Raw genomic sequence first — 22593 nt, 5'->3', positions numbered from 1 at the left:
ATGTCAGAAAAAGTTTAACAATTGTCTCGCTTGTGGAAAGCAAATGCCACACCAAGACTCATTCTTACTGCGTCACTTGCTTAGGCCCTGACCACGACGTCCCTCGCTGTCGCTTTTGTGCTTACCAGAACTATACGTCATTAGGCCCTTATTGTAGCTAGATATTTTCGTTTACAGTCCTCGAATTCCGATATGGCTTAAGTAAGCCATCCAACAGCAGAGCTTTCAAAAAAAACGTAAGGATAAAGACAGAGACTGCACAGGTCCAAACGTGTCAGTTTTCCTGTCCTCAGTGAGGTGCTTTCGCAGCCCCTGATGCCTGCTTCTGTGGATTCGCAGGCCGCTACCAAGACCCTTTCGGAGTCCGGTATGCCACAAAACTCTTTTTCGACTAAAGATTGTACAGTTGTCTCTACCTTGGATGGGTCTGGAGCCGCTGAGCAGGCACTGGCTTCCGAGAAAGTACATCGCACTACCGATTCTCGACACAGAGTACTTCTTTCGCATCTACCGTTCTTTTGAAAACTACCTAGTTTCGAAGGCCCAGGGTACAAACACCCAAGAAACCGATGACCTAATCTCAGGCACCTGCTTCCTTGCCTCAGTCTCAAATGCTTAAAATGGTGGAAGACCTTATGCTGATCAGGGAAAGCCATGCTACCCCGTCCAAAAGAAAGAGATCTGTCCCCAGTAGTTTTTTCTGACCAGGAGTCTGATGACTCTGATGCATCTCAATATGAAGACATGCAACCCCTCTCAGCTTATGAGGATTCTGATGCAGAGGAATCCATTATTTCAGCCTCTCCACCCGAATGACTTTTCCTTTGGGGAAACCCTTCATACCTTAAGGGAGCATTTCCAATGGGAATGTCAGGACTACTGTCAGTCTAAAAAGAGAGACTGAGAATTCAGAGATCTTCCACAGCACAGACCCCTGGCCATTCCCTCAGTCCTGGATGTTGTGGACATTTTTCATGGAATCCAGTTTGACTCCTGACACCCTCCCTCCTGCTCCCTGAAAGTCCCTGACTTTCACAAATTTATTTTCAAAAATCCTACTGCTGACCCTGAGGTAATTTCTCAAGGGCCTAAAGGAATTAAAGCAACCTCTGCCCCCACCCCCTCAGATAGGGATTCCCGAGCACTAGACAGATGGAGTAAAAAAGCATATACCTCTGCTACTGCTGCTATCAGAGAACTAAATTGTTGGTTCCATATGCTAAAATTTCAGCAACATACCATGAAACTCCTCAAACAAAAAGTGTCTTCCTTTCCTGCTTGTGCAGAATCTAAAGAGCTGCAAGAGTTAATGCATTCTGCAAGTCAAGTAACTAAGCACACCTTACACTGTGGTTTTGATGCCCTAGAAGCTTCTTACAGGCAGCAGTCACCAGTTCTGTCCTTAGAAGGCATGCTTGGTTTAAGCCCTTGCCAGACAATGTCAAATCAAAATTATTGGATGTACCCTTGCACAAGGACAACTTATTTGGCACCAAGGCAGAGGAGGTCTTAAAAAAGATGGGAGAAAAAGCTAAATCTATGCAGACAGTTAAGGATTTCCTACAGGTCCAGCCACCCAGGTTCAGCAGGCATTGCCCCTCCAAGCACTGGTCCTTTCCTGCCCCACCAGGTCAGTTCAGCCCAGACCCCAGGGAAGCAGACCCCCCAGACAGCAGCCACAGGGAATGCAGAGATCAAAGCAGTGGAGTTCCTCCACTTCAAAACCAGGGAGTTCAAAGCCACCCCCTCATGGTAAGAACTCACAATGACTCTCCTCCCCCACCCCCTCCCTCTGCCCACCTGCACTTGCCCCTTGGAGGAAACTCTCCTTCCATGCAAGCACCTGGGCCACCATTACCAACAACCGCTCGGTCCTCAACATAGTGTCCCAGGGATACAAATTTTCTTTCCACACTCTCCCAACCCCCAAAAGGTTCCCAGATCTACCTCCAAACCAGTGGGCAGAGGCGAAAAAGCAAGTCCTTTCCCCTGCTCTGTAGAGCACGTTCCTGCAGAACAGATAGGCCAAGGTTTCTACTCCAGACCTTTTCTGGTACCCAGAAAAGAGGGCACCTGGTGTCCCATCCTCTATCTATTCTAAACACCTTCCTGGTGATACCAAAATTCAGAATGATCACCCTCCAGCAACTGCTACCCATGAATGCCTGGCTAGCCACCCTAGACCTAAAAGAGGCCTACTTCCACATTCCTATCAGGGAATCATGCAGGAAATATCTATGTTTCAGGGCAGGATCTCTGCACTTTCAGTTCCCTGCCCTTCCCTTTGGCTGATCTACTGCTCCCAGAGTTTTATCAAAATGTCTGGCTCCCGCCATTGCCTTTTGCAGACAAAGGAATATCCAAATTTACCCATACGTATACGACTGCCTAATTCGGGCAGACAGGCAAAGCTGCTCACACACCTGGCCTTTGTAAAGTCCCTACTGACCTCCCTAGGGTACACTATCAACGAAAAGAAATCCAGACTAGTACCCACCCAAAGGATTATATTCTGGAAACAAGCCTGGACACAGCATCCCAGAGTGGTATTCCTTACACCAGAAAAGCAAAATTACCTGACAGCCTACTTCTCTCAACTAGCCACCAGACCCCAGTTATCTGCAAGGAAAATCCTGCAACTTCTGGGGTTCATGGCATCTTGCATTCTACTCATTCCATATGCCAGACTGCATATGAGGAAACCTCAACGGTACCTAAAAAGCCTTTGGTGTCAACACTCTCAAGACCTGGTAACTCTTATACCAATGATACCTTGCCTAAGGAAAGATTTTCTTTGGTGGGAAGCAGCATGCTCCCACAACAAGGGACTACCTTTCTCACCACGCCCTGCTGCCCAGACCCTCACCACAGATGCATCAGACTATGCCTGGGGTGCACACCTGGATGGCAAGTGCATACAGGGCCAATGGAGCCCACAGCAAATCCATCTGGATGTTAGCTGTCCAGCACACATTGACAGCTTTCAGGCCCCTTCTCTCCCCAGGGGCTCTCCTGATCAAAACAGATACCACCGTGATGTGATATTATCAACAAGCAAGGGAGGACTCACTCCTACCATCTATGCAGGCAGGCCATGACCCTTTGGCACACAGCTTCTGACATGCAACTCCACCTGTTAGCACAATTCCCACCACTTAAGCAGAAATCTTCTGGACCCACACGAGTGGCAGCTAGACCAAAGAACCTTCACCCTAATAACTCAGAAATGGAGCACCCCAAAGGTCGACTTCTTTGCCTCCCACACCAGCCATCGGCTCAGCAAGTTCTGCACCAGGAAGCATCACTGCATGGCTTGGAAAGTGGATGCCCTATCCTTCCCCTGGGTCAATCTCTCGGTCTGTGCATTTCCCCCACGACCTCTCATCACCAGGGTACTGCTCAGAATAAGGGAGGAAAAACCAAGGACAATTTTGATTTCTCCAGACTGGCCTCGCCAGCACTGATGCCCACTGCTGCGCAGCCTGTCCCTACTGCCACCATGCTGCTGCGCAGCCTGTCCCCACTGCCACCATGGCATCTCCCTCAGACCCCAACCCTCCTGACCCAGAGGGAAGGAGAATTCATGTATCCCCAATTGCAGCCCCTCAATTTGGCAGCCTGGCTTATTCCCTGACCACTGATCAGTTTGCCAACCTTAGTAAACAGGTTCTAGATGTTATACATGAGGTTAGACGCCCTAGCACTAGAAAGTCTTATGCTGACAAATGGAAAAGGTTCTGCACCTGGATTCAGGCTAAGGGAGCCGATATGGCACGGCCCTCCCTGCCTCTCATCCTGGATTACCTACCTGACCTGCTACACAGTGGTCTCTCCTTTTCCTGTATTAAAATTTATGTCTGTGCTCATTTCCACACTGAGCACCCCCTTTTCTCACACCCTCTGATCAAACAGTTCCTAAGAGGCGCTAGCAAATTGAGGCTACCCAGAAGAGCACCTACCCCAGCTTGGGACATAAACTTTGTGTTGGAAAAGCACACCCTGCCCCTCCTTGAACCAGCATCTTTAACGGAGTTAAAATTTCTCTCCTGGAAGACCGTTTTTCTTCTAGCCATCAGTTCAGCCAGAAGAGTCTCTGAGATACAAGCACTCATGGCTGTAGAGCCCTTCATCATCTTTCATGCTGACAGGGTGTCCCTCAGGACTAACCCATCCTTCATGCCCAAAGTGGTGTCCAATGTGGCTCTCAACCAATCCATTCATTTGCCCACCCTTTTCCCTAACCCACAAAACAAGGGGGAAAGGATCCTGCACCGTCTAGATGTGCACAGACAGCTCAGATTCTTTCTAGACAGGACTAAATCATTCAGAAAGTCTGATCAATTACCGGTCAGCTTTGCTGCAGGGGCAGAGGGCAAAGCCATCTCCAAACAAACCATTTCCAAATGGATAGCAAATGCATCCATTTCTGTTGCAAGCAACATGGAAAACCTCCCCGTAATGGGGTCAGGAATTGCTCTCTACCAGAGCAGCCTCCACCTTTGCAGCTATCCTCAGAGGAGTCCCCACCAGGGATGTCCTGGAGGCTTCCACCTGGACATCTGTTCACACTTTCACCAAGCATTACCACCTGCCTATCTTCTCCAAATCCAGGGCAGGCTTTGCCACTGCAGTCTTGCAGGGCATCCTAGCCAGCCCCTAGTCTCCTTGACTGCCTCCACCCTTTTTCTCAGCTTTGGGAATCCCCTCCCTTTTTCTCAGCTTTGGGAATCAACCCAAATGTGATGACTGCACCAGTGAAGCCTGAAGAACATTGTACAGTTGTGTACACTTACCATAAATGTAGATGTTCGAGTGAATTCACTGTTGCAGTCCTTGTTTCCCTCCCTCCATCCCCCTCTTCTTTCTCTTTATCTCCTTATAAGGAACATTTTGGTATTTACTTTCTACTGGTGGGTTTCTTCCACCATATCCTGTCTCCCACTTTAAAAACTGATGTAATGGCGTTGGCTGTCTTACTTTATACTACTAATGACCTGATGTCAGTCCTGAAGCGACAACAACTGACGCAGAACTACTAAACCTCTGGTATTCGGGCCAGCCGAGGGCTACCCTGGCAGAGATAACCCAAATGTGATGACTGCAACAGTGAATACACTCTAACATCTACATTTATGGTAAGTGTACACAACTGTACTTTTTGCTGATTGCTTTGACTTCTGCAAGAAGAGTATTTGATTTGCAAGCTCTTATGGTGGGTCATCCGTATCTCATTTTTGACAAAGATAGGATTTCTTTAAGAACTAATCCTTCCTTTATGCCTAAAGTGGTATTCAAGTTTACTTTGTGCTAAACTATCCATCTCTCTCTCTCTCTCTCTCTCCTTTGCAGAGCCCAAAAACAAGGGTTGAAAATATCTTCTATACTCTAGGTTTCCAGACAACTCTGGTATTATCCCGACAGAATTAAAACTTTTAGAAACTCTGATTAAGTTATTAATTTCATTTGAAGGTAAGGAGAAAGGGCAACTTTTGTCAAAGCAGACCATCTCCAAATTGTCTCATGCTTCTACCTTTTGATCTGATGTCCATTTTCATTCATTCTTCAACTGTTGGGTCAGATCTGACCCTCGGATCCAACTCTGTCTCTACTTCCAGATCGTAGAATTCTTGAACTCCCGAGCTCGTCCCTTTACCTGTAATGCCCCACCAACCTAACATAACTCAGATCTTTTTTTTGCTGTCATTTATTTATTTATTTAACATTTGTTTACTGGGAAATTCCGACTGGGACAGAGCCCATTTTCAGCGAGTCCTGGAAGAATGCTCCAGACATATGCCTTTGGGATGTGGGAGGAAACTGGAGCACCCGGAGGAAACCCACACGAACACAGGGAGGGCATGCAGACTATATACAGAAGGCACCACATCAGAGAATCGAACTCAATGATAACCTCTGCGTTGCCCATTTTAAAGGACGGGTACAGGCCTTGATGACATGGATTAAGAGCTCTCAAGCATTAGGCTTTGTTTTAGTCTGTCTTGTGAGTTTAGTTTCTTTTATTACCTTAATTATGATTGTATTCCTTTTTCTGTATTCTCCATACCTCCCTGGTTACCCTTTGTGGGAGTCGCCTAATTTTTCTATTCTCCATACCTCCCTGGTTATCCTTTGTGGGAGTCGCCTAATTTTTCTTCTCTAACTGCCCTTTTTCGTTGAGTACTTCTAAATACTGTACTTGGTAGTCTTTTCTTCCCTCCTCGTACTTTTGTAGTACTCTCAAATACCATTGTCGGTAGTCTTTTTCTTCAAAAAAATTTTTCCCATCAACCTTTTCTATTCTGTTATTGTACTCTTGTTGCTTTTTTTCTTGTAGAAAAATGTCGTATTAACCTTCCGGCTTTTACAAAAAATGTTTTGTGTGGACACAAGATTACAAACTCTGATGCCCATGGGAATATGTATATGATGTGGGTCCGAAGCATCAAGAGGTAAGTGTGTGACATTTGTGAGGGATTTAACTGCAGGGCTTTAATTGATTGGAAGAATATGCTTATTTTGCGATGTCTTCTTCCCTTCAAATCTGCTCCTTCAGTCGCTGGGGCTCACACCCTATTTTGCGATGTCTTCTTCCCTTCAAATCTGCTCCTTCAGTCGCTGGGGCTCACACCCCTAAAAAAAAAAAAAAAAAAAAAAAACAGATGAAAGGGCAATTCTCTTTGCAAGGACAAGTAAAAGGTCTCCTGATCATCCTTGCACCTTGACTGTGATTTCGGCTTCTTCAGTGGAGCCACCTGTATAACTTTTGAAAAAGTCGAATCCAACCCCTTCAGATGGAAAAATCTCTTCTGATCCACAGCCCACCTCTGACTTTAGAGCTCTAGTTTGCCATCTCCTTTTTTCAAACAGTCATCCAGAAGACATTCTAGGCCTTCTTCTCTCTAGTTCTCCAGTAACCTATCCAAGGCAGATGTGGATAGAATTATAAGGTTGCTTAGGATGCAGGTTCAAATGGGAGTTCTTTTGTCTCCAGCCCTGTCTGGTATTGAGAGCCTCCATCCAGACACACCAGCATTGCTTTCTCCTTCTCCAACCTGTCCTTCGGTTTCAAAGCCATCAGATCCAAAACCCCTGGGGACATTGTCTTTGATCCAAAGATCATTGCTTCTTTGACTTTGGTGGTTTCTGTGAGTGTACCAGCACCGAGCACCTTGGAACCAGAGGACTATCCGGGCTGAAGCATCAGGGCCAGCTCCAGGGTTTTGGAGTCAACTCCAATGCTGTCAGAGCTGTCTCTTCCCTTCAGAGCCTCAGCATTAGATAGCTCAGTTCCACCTGCCTCCTCGGGTGGAGTGCCTTCAGGATGATGGCAGGTGATGATCATAGAAGGCCCATTGTAGGATCCTTTGGGTTTTGCTTCCCCAAAGTGCTCCACTTGCAAGGTAGTGGAGAGTTATTTCTCTATGCCTAGAGAACAGACAGTCTTGTCCTCTTTGGATCATATCACCTTGTCTTATTCTGTTTTGCATCCCAAGTGTCAGTCATCCCTTCCACAAGGACAGCCAGTCCAAGGTAGTCCCCAGTCCACCCATCAGGGTATTATTATCTCTTCCGACACCTCCCCAGAGCATTCCACTGAGGGAGGTCCCTCTGAAGAGAATGTGCAAGAGGAGGCACTTGGACTCCCGACAAGAGTCCTATCACTGAAGACACAGATTTTGATGACAGGGAAGGGTCCCCTAGATCACCACCTGATGGTCTCTCTTTTGCAGACATCTTGGAACTCTTTAAGCAAAGAGGTTTTTGGTCTCCCAGTAACCCTTCCCCAGAGGAGTCAGTGTTTCTGGTGGCTTTCATATCTGGCTCATTTACTTCCTTGGTGACTCCCCCCAGCTGACTTGTAGATCTGGTCTCTCAGTGGGTGTGGAAGGAACCAGACGGTCAAGCCTATTCCCAAGAGACGAGACAAAATCTTTGCACTTCCAAAAGGCAGTCTACACTGGTATAAAGGCGTGCCAGTTGATGCCATGGTTGTTGCTGCAACCACATGAAAGAAACTAGCAGAACAGAGTTCCTCTGTCTACCCCCGAACAGAGAGTCTAGGGCACTGAATAGGTTTGGGAAGGGTCTGTGCATCAGTGACCTTCACTTTAAGTTCATTGAATTGTTTAGCATGTTTGACCAGACTTCAAAGAGATTTGATCAAGGAGCTTACCAAATCTCTTTCGGAGTCCATGTCCTCCAAGGAAGGCAATACCATTTTCTCACAGTTTTTACCCTTCAATCACTATCTAATTCGTCCATGAGGTCAGTCTCATGCTGCGGAAAGTACCTCATGGGGCTCCAGGTTGACATCTGTATTAGGAGACATGCCTTGGATGTGCTTGTGTGATTTTGCAGAACCATTTAAATTTTCTTTCAGCAATGCATCTTTTGACAGAACCTCACTGTTTGGCTCCAAGGTAAAAGTCACACATACCATGTGGTTCAAGAAATCCCAGGGTCCCTTTTTAGGAATCACGTGTAGATAGTTTCCCCCAGGGGCAGTGGGGGGAAGTCAAATGGAAGACGCCGTCTCCCATGGCAGAGGTGGTCCACATAACCAGGAATCTGGAGATTTTCTCAGATCCTATCAGCGCTTTTGAATGGAGGCCCGATTGTCCGTCTGGAGGCAGTTAGGAGTCGGCTTTCCTTGCACCACAGAGCCTGGCTAGATATCATAAAAGATTTATGGGTGCAGAGGGTAATATCCAGATGTTGTATACCATTTTTCACAATCCCCTCCAGCAGTTCAAAAGAAGATCCTCAATGTTCCACCCAGTCAGAGTGAAGCAGCTGCTCTATAGAGATAAAAAAGCTGCTAGAAAAGTGTCATCCAAGAGGGTTCCCCCAGACCAGAGAGGATCCGTAACTTATTAAAGATTCTTTTTTTTTTTTTTTTTTTTTTTTTTTTTTTTTTTGGCCAAAAAAGACAGGAGACTTCAGACTGATTTAGGATCTCAACATACTAAATCAGACTATTCAGTATACAAAGTTCTGGATGGTCACAGTTCAGTCCATTCTGACATTTCTGCACAAGGATGACTGGATGTGCTGAATAGATCAGGATTCAGGATCTATATAATCACATCAAAATGAGCAGACTGTGTCCAGAAGATACCTACACTTCTGGCTTGGGAGCCAGTCATTACCAATTCAGACCACTACCCTTTGGTCTCACTACAGCCCACAGTGTGTTCACCAAATGCATGGCGGTCGTAGCAGTTCACCTGAAACTACTGGGATTGTATTTTCATAGCTAGACTGACTGCTCTAACCGGGCATCAACTGATTCAAGCAACGGACTATTTACTCCAGCTTTACTCCCATCTGGGAATATCAGTCCGTTTCAACAAATCTCAACTCATACCAAGTCAAGAGTTTGGAATTCATCTGTGCTTATCTGAATACCGTCACCCAAATAGCTTTTCTTCCTCAATCTCAAATAGACACAATTAATTTCCAGGTCAAGAAGATAATTTCAGACTGCTTCCCTTCTGGCTTGACTAATACTTCAAGCCTTGGGATCCGTGGCAACAGCAGTCACCTTTGTACCACTTGCCAGGTTCCATATAAGAATCTCCTTAATTGGACACTTGCCTCTCAATGGTTTGTTTTCCAGCACCCATTGTCCATGCCAGTCAAAATAACTAAAGTGTGCAAAATTTACCTTCTAGGGAGGATCCACTCCAATCAACTCCACAAAGGTCATCTTTTTGTTTTCCCTCAACCTAAGGCCACAGTGACCATAGACGCATCCCAGCTCGGGTGGGGAGGCCATTTCTTGAGAAGGACAGTCCAAGGCACATGATCTCTCAAAGATGCCAAGATGCATATCAATGTGCTGAAGATGAGAGCAGTCCTTCTAGCATTGCAAGCCTTTCAAGACACACTCCCAATCAGGACTATTGCGAACCAGGTAGACAGTGTGTCAGTCTGGTACATCAGCAGACAGGAGGAACCAGATCTTACCCTGTCTTTCAGGAAGCTGTGAGAGTATGGCAATAGGCAAACTCTCCAAATTGCTTTCTGATAGCAATGCGCATCCCAGGGAAATCCAGCATGCTTGCAGACAAGTTATGCAGGTCCATTTTGACGCCTCATGAGTGACATCTCAATGTCAACATGGTGTAGAGAATATTCTGTCAATGGGGCCAACCATGCTGTGATCTATTTGCCTGTCCCTTCAACAACAAATGCAGCAAGTTCTTTGCCCTGATCCCCCTACTGGGGGAGTCACTGAGAGATGCTGTACGTCATACTTGGTTCCCCAGGCCTCTTTACGCCTATCCCCCATTACCCCTCATTCCCACGTTTTTACAGAAAACATCTTAGTTGAAGAGCACAGTTATCCCGATTGCCCTTTACTGGCCTCGTCACATTTGGTTTCTCTTCTACATCCACCTTTGATTCTGGATCCAGCTCCAGACTTCTGTTTCATCTGACAGGCATGACTCACCTTGACTTAACAGGCCTCAAGTTGACCACATGGTTTCTCCAGTTCCTTTGATTGCTAGACAACCCAGGCTTTCATCCCCTGCCCATCACATTTTATTTTCTTCCCATAAAGCTTCCACCAGAAAGATTTACAAGAGTAAATGTAAAACCTGTGTTTTTGGGCCCTAAATAACTTGGATCCCTTTTCAGCACCACTTTCAAATGTCCTTTACTTTTTAGTCACGGTTTTCAATGAAGGTGCTAGTTCCAGTTAGCAGCCATTTCCAACTTTCATCTGGGAGTAAATAATTCTGCCTTAGCTTCCTCTAAACTTTGCAAAGCCTTTCTAACAGGAATCGTTTTACTTAGATCCCCATTAAAGGATCCTACTCCTCTTTGGGATTTAAACTTTGTACATCAGGCCTTGACATAACCTCCCTTTGAACCATTTTGCTAAATCTGATCTAAAATTTTTGAGCTGGAAAATTTTCTTAGTTTCTATTACATCTGCAAGAAGAATCTCTGAACTTCAAGCATTTTCTTGTAAGCCTCCTTATTTAGTTTTTCACAAGAATAGGGTTTCTGTTTCATCTGCAATAAGAATGCCTGAACTTCAAGCATTTTTCCTGTAAGCCTCCTTAGTTTTTCACAAGGATAGGGTTTCTCTACAGACCAATCCATCATTTTTACCAAAGGTGGTTTCTGAGTCTAATATTAATCAAGTCATTAATCTTCCAGTGTTCTTTCCAGATTTTTCTTACAAAGGCAAGTATTTGTTGCATTTTTAGATGTGCACAGGCAATTACATTTCTACCTTCACAGAACTAAGAATCTAAGAAAGTCCAAGCAATTGTTTCCTTTTCTGGCTCAACGCGAACAAGTACAGTAAACTCTCAGTTAACCGACACCCATCCATGGGGATTGGTAGATGCCGGATAACTGTATCTGGTTGCTTAAGAGTTACTATTAAAAAGAGGCCTGACTAATACTGTACCCTGTACTGTTTGTTTGATTTGTTCTCCCGTTGGGGAGAGAGGGAATTTATTCCCATCTTCCCTTTTAAAACTCTAAAAATGTAAGGTATGTTTCTGGGGGGGGGGGCAAAGTGCAACGAATGAAAATTGTACTGTATTTCTTAGATTTTTTTTTTTATTATTATTACCAGTTGCTTGAGTTCCGGTTAACTGAGAGTTTACTGTATCTCAAGTTACTCTGGCCAAATGGTTAACTGATTGATTGTATTACTTTTATCAAAAAGTGGCATTACCTTTACCAAAACTATCCAGAGCCCACTTCACCAGGTCTGTGGCAGCCTCGTCAGCCTTTGTCCAGAACTTCCTTGGATGATATTTATTCCACTAGAACTTTACTCATATCTTTGTTTCTCATTACAGATTGGGTTTGGTCTCTGAGGGAAGCCTTTGGCTCGTAAGTGCTCCAGACTATATCCTTCTTTAGAGTCTTCCTGGGATTTAGGTAGCTGGGGACTGTGTCTCAACAGTTAAGGAATGAATGAAAATGGACATAATCAATTAAAAAAATTATGTACTCACCATAAATTTCCATCTGTGTTGTCCATTTTCATTCTTCCTCAACTTCCTACCCTCCTATCCCATCCCTGTTCTACTCCTGAGAGATTGAGGAATATTTGAGGAACCTCTGTTCCTTGTTTGAGCTCCAGCTTCCTTTCTTTTCTTATTTTCCACTGCTCTGTTAGTCATATAGGCAGGAAATTAGATCTGAGATATGTTAGGTTTGTGAGGTGTTATAGGTAAAGGGAGGAGCTCCGGAGTTCAGGAAGAAGCAGCCGAGTTGGATCTGAACCCCAACAGTTGAGGAAGAATGAAAATGGACAACACAGATGGAATGGAATGTTATGGTGAGTACTTAACTTTTTATTACACTCACCACAATAAGGCAATTCCAGAGTATCAAGGCTCAGTTTACTTGGCCCATGGCTTCATTTGTGGCTTTTTGGAAAGAGATGGGTTCTCGAAGAAGCTAGATTCCTTCTCTAGATCTAGAACATGCTTTGCTAGAACCATTTTCCAGGGGCTCCTGCACCCCTATCCTTCCTCCTCCCAGTTAATGTAGGCTATGTTAGTCTACCCATATACAGTGCAGTGGAAAAGTATTGCCCCTTCCTGATTTTCTTATTTTTTTTTTGCATGTTTGTCACTTAAATGTTTCAGATCATCAAACAGATATATATTTTAGACAAAGATAACCCAAGTAAACACAAAATGCAGTTTTTAAGTGATGATTTTACTTAGGGCCATGTAGGTTTGGATAGTTTTTTTCCTTATGTGAAAAAGTAATTGCCCCCTAAATCTAATAACTGGTTGTGCCACACTTAGCAGCAACAACTGCAGTCAAGCATTTGCGATAACTGGCTATGAGTCTTTCACATCGCTGTTGAGGAATTTTGGCCCACTCTTTGCAGAATTGTTTTAATTCAGCCATATTGCAAGGTTTCCAAGCATGAACTGCCTTTCTAAGGTCATGCCACAGCATCTCAATTGGATTCAAGTCCGGACTTTGACTAGGCCACTCCAAAACCTTCATTTTTTTTTTTTTTTTTTAAGCCATTCAGAGGTAGACTTGCTGGTATGTTTTGGATCATTGTCCTGCTCCAGAACCGAAGTGTGCTTCAACTTGGTCACAAACTGATGGCCGGACATTCTCCTTTGGGGTTTTTTGGTAGAGAGCAGAATTCATGGTTCCATCAATCACAGCAAGTCGTCCAGGTCCAGAAGCAGCAAAGCAGCCCTAGACCATCACACTACCCCCACCATGTTTGACTTGTTGGCATGATGATCTTTTTCTGAAATGCTGCGTTACTTTTACGCCAGATGTAATGGGATGCACACCTTCCAAAAAGTTCATTTGTTTCGTCAGTCCACAGAATATTTTCCCAAAAGTCTTGGGAATCACCGGTATGTTTTTTGGCAAAAGTGAGACAAGCCCTTATTCTTTTTAATCAGCAGTGGTTTTCACCTTGGAACTCTGCCATGCATGCCATTTTTGCCAAGTCTCTTTCTTATGGTTGAGTCACGAACACTGACCTTAACTGAGGCAAGTGAGTTCTCTAGATCTTGTTCTGGGTTCTTTTGTGACCTCATGGATGAGTCGTTGCTGTGCTCTTGGGGTAATTTTTGCAGGCCGGCCACTCCTGGGAAAGTTCACCACTGTTCCATGTTTTCTCCATTTGTGGATAATGGCTCTCACCATGGTTCACTGAGGTCCCAAAGCTTTAGAAATGGGTTTGTAACCTTTTCCAGACTGTTAGTTGTCAATTACTTTGTTTCTCATCTGTTCCGGAATTTCTTTAGATCGTGGCATGATGTCTTCCTTTTTGGGATCTTTGGCCTACTTCACTTTGACAGGCTCTAGTTAAGTGATCTCTTGATTCAACAGGTCTGGTAGTAATCAGGTCTGGGTGTGGCTAGTGAAATTGAACTCAGCTTTCCCAAAAATGTGATTAACCACAGTTACTTCATGAAGGGGGGGCAATTACTTTTTCACATAGCAGGTTTGGAGAGTTTTTTTTTTCCTTAATAAATAAAATCATCACTTAAAAACTGCATTTTGTGTTTACTTGAGTTATCTTTGTCTAATATTTAAATTGGTTTCATCTGAAACATTTAAGTGTGACAAACATGCAAAGAAATAAAAAATCAGGAAGGGGGCAAATACTTTTTTCATTGCACTGTAGTTAAGGCTATTGCAGCAGTGATCCATTTGATGAACTTGGTACGGTTGTGTTAAGTAAACTTGCTGTAACGGTAGATGCTTGAATGATGAGTGCCTCCATCCCCTTATTTTAGTTTTCTAGCACTTTTCAGTGCTGTTGCCTATCTCTCTCAGTTGTTATGAAAGGTTTGGGGACCAAACCACCACCACCCCCCAAGTCTACTTGAATTGGTTAATAGTTTGGATGCATAGAAGGCTACTACAGCAGTGATCTTTAGAATATACTTACACAACTGTACTTTCTTTATGCAGATGGCATGGTCATATATGTAGGGACAGTAATTCCATCGTCAGAAAACTGGAGAATATGACTTGCCTCAGTGTTCATTCTTAATACCAAAGGGTGAAAAAAATAGGATTTCTTAGAGAGAAAAAACTTGTCAGTCCCACAGCAATAGAGCATACTTACCATTAAAATGCACCCTATAGAGACGACTACAAATTTGGATGCCGAAGTATGTGGGTACATCAGTCACTCAATGTCCAGTACCACATAAGCACAGCTAAATCTAAAATCAGCAAGTTCCTCTTAACCCCTCTTTACTAACCCCTTTAAAAAAAACTTCATACAACAGGCCATATTTTGCCCACAATGACCCCTAAAATGTGGAGATCCTTAATGAGGAAACTCAAGGATATTCCATCAAATACTTTACCAAACTTAAGGAATATGGATTCAGAGAAGCAGCTGTAAATATTTTATAGCAGAATGTCACTAAAAAAAATCGAAGCACTGTTTTCATCTCTTCACATGGAAAGAATCTGAGGCCTTTATCCACATATGTTTAGTAAAGTTCATATTACCACCTCACTATATTGACTTCCCTTACTTGAGTCACCTATTTATTCCTCCCAGTCATTTCTTCTACCTTGAATCTAACCATCTTTGCAGTGCCTACTTCTCAATGAATTCACATTTGTACCTATTATAATTTTAGAATTCTTTATCAGATTTGTATTATTGCATTAATTGCATTATATTAAACAGTGATATTTGCATCTCTCTCTCTGTTTCTCATTCAAATTCTGAATTTGCATTTCTTGGTTAGCACTTTTTGTTCACAGTATAATTTGTGTATTTCATTGTAATTCCTGTATTGTAATTTTTTTTGTACCTCCAAGCTGAAGCTGGAAATAGAGATTAATCTGAGTTCTTTAATAATTCTTTCTTAGTTAACAAAAATAAAGATGGTTTTTAACTGTTATTGCATTTTAGGCATAAATCCCGGTCCAAATCTAGAGAACGCCGTTCCAGATCAAGAGAACGTGAAAGAAGAAGGTCTCGGGATCGGGAACGATCTGGCCGATTCTGATGCGTTTTGGTTATTGTGCTCCTGCTGAAGAACACTTCAGCTCTCGCTTGATCAAATAAGTTCAGAAAATTGTTACTTTTTTAAAGATGGTGTCTTAAAATAAACATTTGTAGTTATCTAAGAATCCTTGTGTATTTCTTCGCAATAACATTTTGTGCTCTTTTTTGAGTTTTGAAAGGTTAATTTTTAATTAATGTAGAGAACAGGACAGAATTTGAAGTGCTTAATATGAAACACAGATGTATTAAAAATATCTACTCCTGTATTTTAAGTGAAAGAAAGGCCAGATACTATTCGTTTTCATCCATGCCCTTAACTAAATTATTTTTTCACACATTTGAGACACCTTTCACGGATGTATTGCACACTAAGAATGAGGAATAAAAATGTGCATGTTTTCTCTGGCAAAACATCCTTGTTCTGTATTTAACCTAGCATTTGTTTCTGTTGATTCAGTTGTGCTGTTAAGATTTATCTGAATAGCTGTACAAGGCTGCATACTATGAATATTTCAAAAAATGATTGTTTTTATTATGTTTGCTGTCATTAGTGTCTGAAAACAAGGTGTAAATATACATGATTAATTTTACTGTCTGCTGGGTTATAATTTGAGTCTCTTCAGATAACTTCCTGTTTTAACACCTGTGTATTAAACTCATTTACCTGTTTTGGAATTTTAATTAACATTTTCGTAATATTCTTTCAGTAGCATCAACGTAGGTCTGTAATGGTGGAAGACAAAAACCTAACTTATTCCTTGTAGATAGTGAAGCAAAGCACCATTCCCTGGAGTTAGACCTAGAAGGACTATATTGCTAGTTAACATAAAGAGTGCAGGTTGCCATATCTTCTGTTTCTGTTGTCCTGCAAGTTAAGATAATCTAGGATCTTTTTTCCTAGCAGACAACAAGCACCAGACATCAGTTTACAAAGTAGTCATTATTGTACTACATTGCAGTAGGCTATGAGAAAATGTTTAATATTTAAGAAAAAAAAGCAGTAGATGTTAACCATCAATAAACTAAAGCTAATGAGTTATACACTTTGAACGATCTAACCATTTCTTAGACCTGTACCCACTGATCTTGCTGAAATTTCCACTCATGCTGTTTTGTCTGTTTTATTGCTATGTTTTTGCTTTAGTAGTTTATTCCAGGGATTTATGTCTACATAAGAAATTCTTCAAGTGTATGAATATCTGACAGGAGGCGACCTCATAATCTACCTTCTTCCCATTGTAGCTGTCACCATTGCAGCTGCTGTTTCCCTTATTTATGGTTCATTACACAACCCATGTCTGTGAATTTGTCTTTTGAAACCTACTACTCTGTTTCTTAAAGCTTGTTCCATTTGTCCGTTTCTTTATGCCTCACTTTTTATTTTGCCTCATTTCTTTTCAGTAAGGGTACAATGCCTTCCATATTTTTAGACCAGCAGCAGAGAGGGTATAAAGGTGGAGGTGTCTGTCTCCACGTTAGCAGCAAATACAACTCTATGTTGGTTAAATAGGATGATGCCCTGAAGTTCATCCATGTCATAGTCTCCATAGACAGGGTTCCTTACCACGGCCTGGCCAGCTACAGTTTGCCCTCTGTGACCCACGAAGCTCGTAATTCTTACCTAGATGTACTAGAGGTGCTCACTGTCCGACCAAATACCCTATTCATGGGAGACTTTAACTACCTCTCGGTAGACTGGGAAATGTAAACTGCCTCCAACAGGGACAGCGTTTCCTGGATTTTATCAACACAAACATCCTGGACCAGGTAGTGCGCACATGAACTATATATATATATATATATATATATATATATATATATATATATATATATATATATATATATATATAATATATGTATATGTGTATATATATATATATATATATATATATATATATATATATATATGTATATATATATATATATGTATATATATATATGTATATGTGTGTGTGTATATATATATATATATATATATATATCTATATATGTATATGTGTATATATATATATATATATATAAAATATATATATAAAATATACATAGCTGTCTCCCTTGAAGTAAAAACCTTAACACTTAAGAATTAGTCTAAAGCAAACCACATCCTATTTAGGCGACAGTCTGTCAAAATTCACGTCTCTCACTCAAACCTTGAGAACTCAGCTACCTGTGCATAATTGTTTACAGAAACCCTGTACAGATATGTAAATGGTTGCATTGAGGCTACCATACCTGCCAGAAGTAAGTCTGTCTAACACCAAAAACAAACCACACTGCTTGAATCCTTACCATAACAGACTGTATAACAAAAGAAAAAAAAAAGTCATGGCCAAAATCAGAAAACAGCTCTCATAGAGATAAGCACTCTCTGATTCAGCCAAAGAAGAAGAAACTAAGAGGCCTAATAAAGTCCAACAAGGTCAATTACAAGGTCAGGATAGTCTCCCAAATTAACTACAATCAAAAGGCCTTCTTCAGCTGTGTCAGGAACCTTAAAGGAATACTCAGCAGTGTGTGTGCAGAACTTGCTGGTAAATGGCGCAGCTTTCAGTGACCAGGGTGACATAGCAAAAATACTGGCTGATAAATTTAGCTCTGACTTCATTCCCCCCACACTACCTTCTGTGAAATCCCTTCTAGCAACCCCCCCAGCTATCAACACAGAGCAGGTCCTAGAGATGCTCACTAATGCCAAAAACACTGCTTCAGTAAGCCACAATATCTCTTTTTGCCTCCTAAATAGTCTAACACATGACCTAGCAAACCCACTTGAGGCACTCTTGAATTACAGCCTCAAAACAGGTTACGTCCCAAGTGAATGGAGGGCTGCAGTGGTTAACAACCTTCATAATAGTGGACCAGTGACTGACCCCTGGAGTTACAGAACTTTCATGATGACAAGTGTAGTATTCAAAGCCATGGAACAATCGATAATGAAAATGATCAAGGACATTGGCAACCTACAAACACTGGACCCATCTCAGTTTGGCTTTAAGGGAAGGTCTTGCCTACTTAACCTGCTACCCTTCTGTGGGAGAATCACCATGGCTATGGATGAGGGGAAAAAGATGTGTACCGTTTACCTTGAACTGGTCAAGGTATTTGGTACCAATACGCAAGTCAGATATTGTTGACACTTTCAGAACTAGGCATAAATCCCTATATAACCCATCTCACAGATGGGACTCAAGAAGTTAGGATCCACCAAGAGATCTGTTACCAGTGGAGTACCCCAAGGCTCTGTGTTGAGCTCACTCCTGTTTGGCATCTGCTTATCTGAAGTCCAGGCTAATGTCAGAGGTCTCTGACTCACTAGGTTCCCAGATGATGCAAGTTGGGAGCTATCGTAAATTCTCCCAGTGCCACCAGTATCTCACAAGAGGGTCTAACACAAACAAATGACTGGCATGAAAACCATGTATTAAAACTCAATTCAAAGAAATACATTATAGTGCACTTTGGTAAGTCATCCACCTTAGCTAATTACTTTGTTGATAAAGCACCCCTAAGAGTAGACCTACTAGGGATCTGGAAGCATATGTAGACAGTAATCTGTAGCCAAGATAGTAAGAAAATTATTCTATGTCACTCAACTCGTAAGCAAGGGTATGGCATCCAGGTCCAAGGAAGTTATAGTACCACTCTACTCGGCCCTTATCAGACCCATCATTGAGTACAGTGCCTCTTTGTCATGTTCCTAACCAGGCACTTGCAACAGTTGGAGTGGCTTCAGTGGTTCCTCATAAGAATCCAGCGTATGAATATTCTGTCCTGCACAAATCGCCGTAAGGTCCTATCTCAGTACTCTGTCTCCTGCAGGTTGCTGAGGGGCAATCTAATCTATGCCTAGCATTTAATGCATCCCCAAATCCACTTCTGACAGATCTGTTGCACATCCACAAGGCAAATAACACCAGACACTCGATTCAAAGACCTGAACATTGCCTATGATGTAAATAGCATGTGCTGGACGGACCTATATTGCATCTCAAAGGATTACCACACACTGGAATAACCTCCACACCTACATGAATCAGAGTTCATCCCTGACCCCTATTCAAAAGAAACCTTGATCATTGAATGGGAAATTGCATATCCATCCCCAGTCTGGCCTCCATGTCCCTGATGGACAGAGGTCGACAGTAAGTAAATTAATCCCAACTAACATACCTCCCACACACAACCTTTAGTTACTGCTTTGCTAACATCTCACTATATAGGTGTCCAAGGAACTGTGGGAAAAAAAATGAGTTGGGCTGCATGGCTAGGCTAGTAAAGATCTTGGTGGTCATTAGTCTAGTATGAACCTATATAAAAAAAGAAACTACTGGCAAATCAGATATAGCTGTTTAGTCTTTTCATCCTCTCTGCTTTCCTTCTCAGTATGTTACACACACCCAGATTGTGTCCTGTCTTTCCCTTATTTTGTTTAGTTAATAGGTCAGTCCTTCACAGGCTTTCTTCATACCAGACTATAACATCCACCTTATGATCTTTGTGACCATCCTGTGAACCTTCTTGAACAGCTTGATCTATTTCTCCTTTAATGGTCTCCAGAACTACACACTGTTTTCCCATAACAGAGGCCTATAGAGGGCCAAGGTAATGTTTGTAGGTAGTGCAGCTTATCTTGCATTCCTGTGGCATTGCTTTTCATACTGCTGTTGATTATTCATAACCACCCTGCAGAGTACATACACACAGATAATATTGAACTTCTAGTCTGCCAATGTACCAAAACAGTTGATGTCCTTCCACATCACTGTTACAGTATTCTTAACCAATGGGATCTCCTGCCAAGGATAGCCCAACGTTAGTCCAGCATACCAAAACTTTTAGTACTTGTAGGCATTGTACATCACTTACATGCTCCCCACACAAGGCATCAGGCATAAAGGTGACATATGGACTCTCACACTCAAAACTTCTTTCCCGCCAGTCCAAACGTCATCATTGAACATTGGTCTGAACGCCCTTCTATGCTGGTTACCAAGCCACACTTCAGATAAGTGCCCCATTGGGATGATTTCTTATCTTTTATTTATTTAGTGTTAGGTTCATGTCATCCAGAACAGAAAGGGACGATGTCAGTGTGGGAGGCAGATTCCCCATAAAGACCATCATGACCAGTGTCTTTTCTGTTTAGGTGCTTTCCACAACCATATGCAGTATTCTGTCAGTCATGCTTTTGTCCCCAAGACCCTATGTACTCATCTCTCCTGTTTATCCGGTGACCTTGAAAACCAGAGTCTTAAGCTGTTTGCTCAAGGTACTGAGGCAGAGTCTTCCCATCCCAATGGTCAGACTTCTGACAAGAAAAAGGCCAGAAAATTTAGGTCTGATACTGCTGCTGTCCCAGCCTCCCCCAGGCATTTCACTCAAGGCTAGCGAAAGCCCAGAGAATTGTCCCGTAGTTGGCTCGGATTCCTCTGCTACAACCCCATCAGAGGCCAGCATGAATTTGACTTCTCGCACATAGTCAGAGGCTCTACAGGCCGGTCCTCCTGACATTGAGGGGGAACCTCGGATGATTGTCTTATGGACTGAGGGTGATTCCAAAGATCTTAGGGAGGAGATGCCTACTGTGCTTATTGAATGTCACTAGGGGATGACCCTCCATGGGTGTTTTGTGCGAATGTCCAAGAGAAGGAAGAAGCAGCAGAAAACCAACCACATTTCCCCTATAGGTAAGGATGCTCAGTGTGAATGGTAGGATTTTACTCGAGTTATTTAATGCTCTAATGGCTTTAAATCCTCTTTAAGGGTGTCTGTGCCTGCCCCTCCCTGGTCTTCCACACCTGTTAAAAAAATCCAGGGAACTAGACTCATCACATATATCCGGATGCTGGGGAAGAGTCCCTGGCATAATTAAAATCCCTTCCCTCTTGGACTGCGGTTGAGTGGAGTAGGATTCTTTGTCTAGATTCCCCTTTGGAAGAACTTTCCTTTGGGGATACTGTTGCTTGCGTGGTGGAGTTTAGGTGGGATCATTCTCAAGTCTCTGACATTCATTAAAGGTATTATGATCTCCTCCAGGTGGAGTCCCCTAAGCCATCAGCTGCTCCCCCATTCAAGCTGCCCTCCTGGATACCTTTTTCAGCAGATTCTCAGCCCTCTGCACCCAAGAAACCTAATGCATTTTACAAGATTCTTGACAAATTTAATTTTTTTTTTTAATGTCCTGCTGATCCTTTTGTAGTATCTGTCTTTTCTGACAAGACCTGGAAGCTAATGCTGTCTACCAAGTTGCTCCCCTCAGATAAGGATAATAGGGCCAGGGAAAGTCTGGGGAAAAATGTTTATACTGCTGCCACTTTATCCTTTCTGGCCATCAACTACCAGACTTGTATGACCAAGGTATTGGCCCTCCTTTCTCAGGTTTCCGAAGTAGTTTCTGACCTTCCTGACTCTGAACTGAAGGCTTCTGCCCTTTCCCTGTTGAGCTGTACCTCTCAGGTTGCTCGCCACTCTATTAAATGCAGCTAAGATGCAGATGATGTCTCCTGCTTTTGAATCTGATGATGTCCTTTTAATTCATTCCTCATCTGATGGGTCTCTGATACGGCTTGGCCTAGTTTCCTAAACTCTCAGATCCAACTCTTGAGCTCCTCCCTTTACCCACAATGCTCTGGTCACCCTGCAATACCTCATATCTTTGTTTCCCACTTATCACTACACATGCAGATCCTTCTCACAGAAATTTAGGGTGTAGTTTTCAATTGCAGTGAGTGCATTTTCTTTATATCTTATCTGTTCTAATTAGCACTTCCTCCCTTACCTTAGTTTTTGCAGAGTTCTATCACATTATGAGTTGTAATTTATATTTTCTCCTGTTTCTACATTTAGTTCCTCAGTACTATTGCTAGTACTCCCCCCCCCCCTTTTTTCTTTTTCCTTCCAATCTTTTAGAGGATAATTCCTTTGGTCTTACCTTTGCTGTCCACCATGGATAGTCCAGACCCTCCTATCTCATCCCAAGAAAATGTATCATCTGGGCATTACAGGCCTTAAAGTTGACCACATTGTTTCTCCATTTCTCCTGATGATTAGACAGCCCAGGTTTTCCTCCCCAGTCCGACAGATATTGCTATTGT

At 42.7% G+C, this 22593-nt stretch overlaps 1 protein-coding gene across 3 annotated transcripts in view; it reads left to right on the top strand.

The window, feature by feature from the left end:
- U2AF1 (U2 small nuclear RNA auxiliary factor 1) overlaps positions 1-16089 on the top strand; it is a 1073176-nt gene extending 1057087 nt beyond the window's left edge. For all 3 annotated transcript variants that reach the window (XM_044072241.1, XM_044072239.1, XM_044072238.1), the window contains one exon: positions 15404-16089. In XM_044072241.1, the coding sequence (XP_043928176.1) occupies positions 15404-15500 (97 nt within the window). In that variant the 3' untranslated portion in view covers positions 15501-16089. The remainder of the gene's footprint in view (positions 1-15403) is intronic.
- Positions 16090-22593: the final 6504 nt, after the last annotated feature.

Source organism: Protopterus annectens, chromosome 5.part0, assembly GCF_019279795.1.
Source record: "Protopterus annectens isolate FY-2018-M chromosome 5.part0, PAN1.0, whole genome shotgun sequence".
NCBI classification, from domain to species: domain Eukaryota; kingdom Metazoa; phylum Chordata; order Ceratodontiformes; family Protopteridae; genus Protopterus; species Protopterus annectens.
Note: the sequence above shows the minus strand (reverse complement) of the source record. Positions and strands in the feature narration are given on the sequence as shown.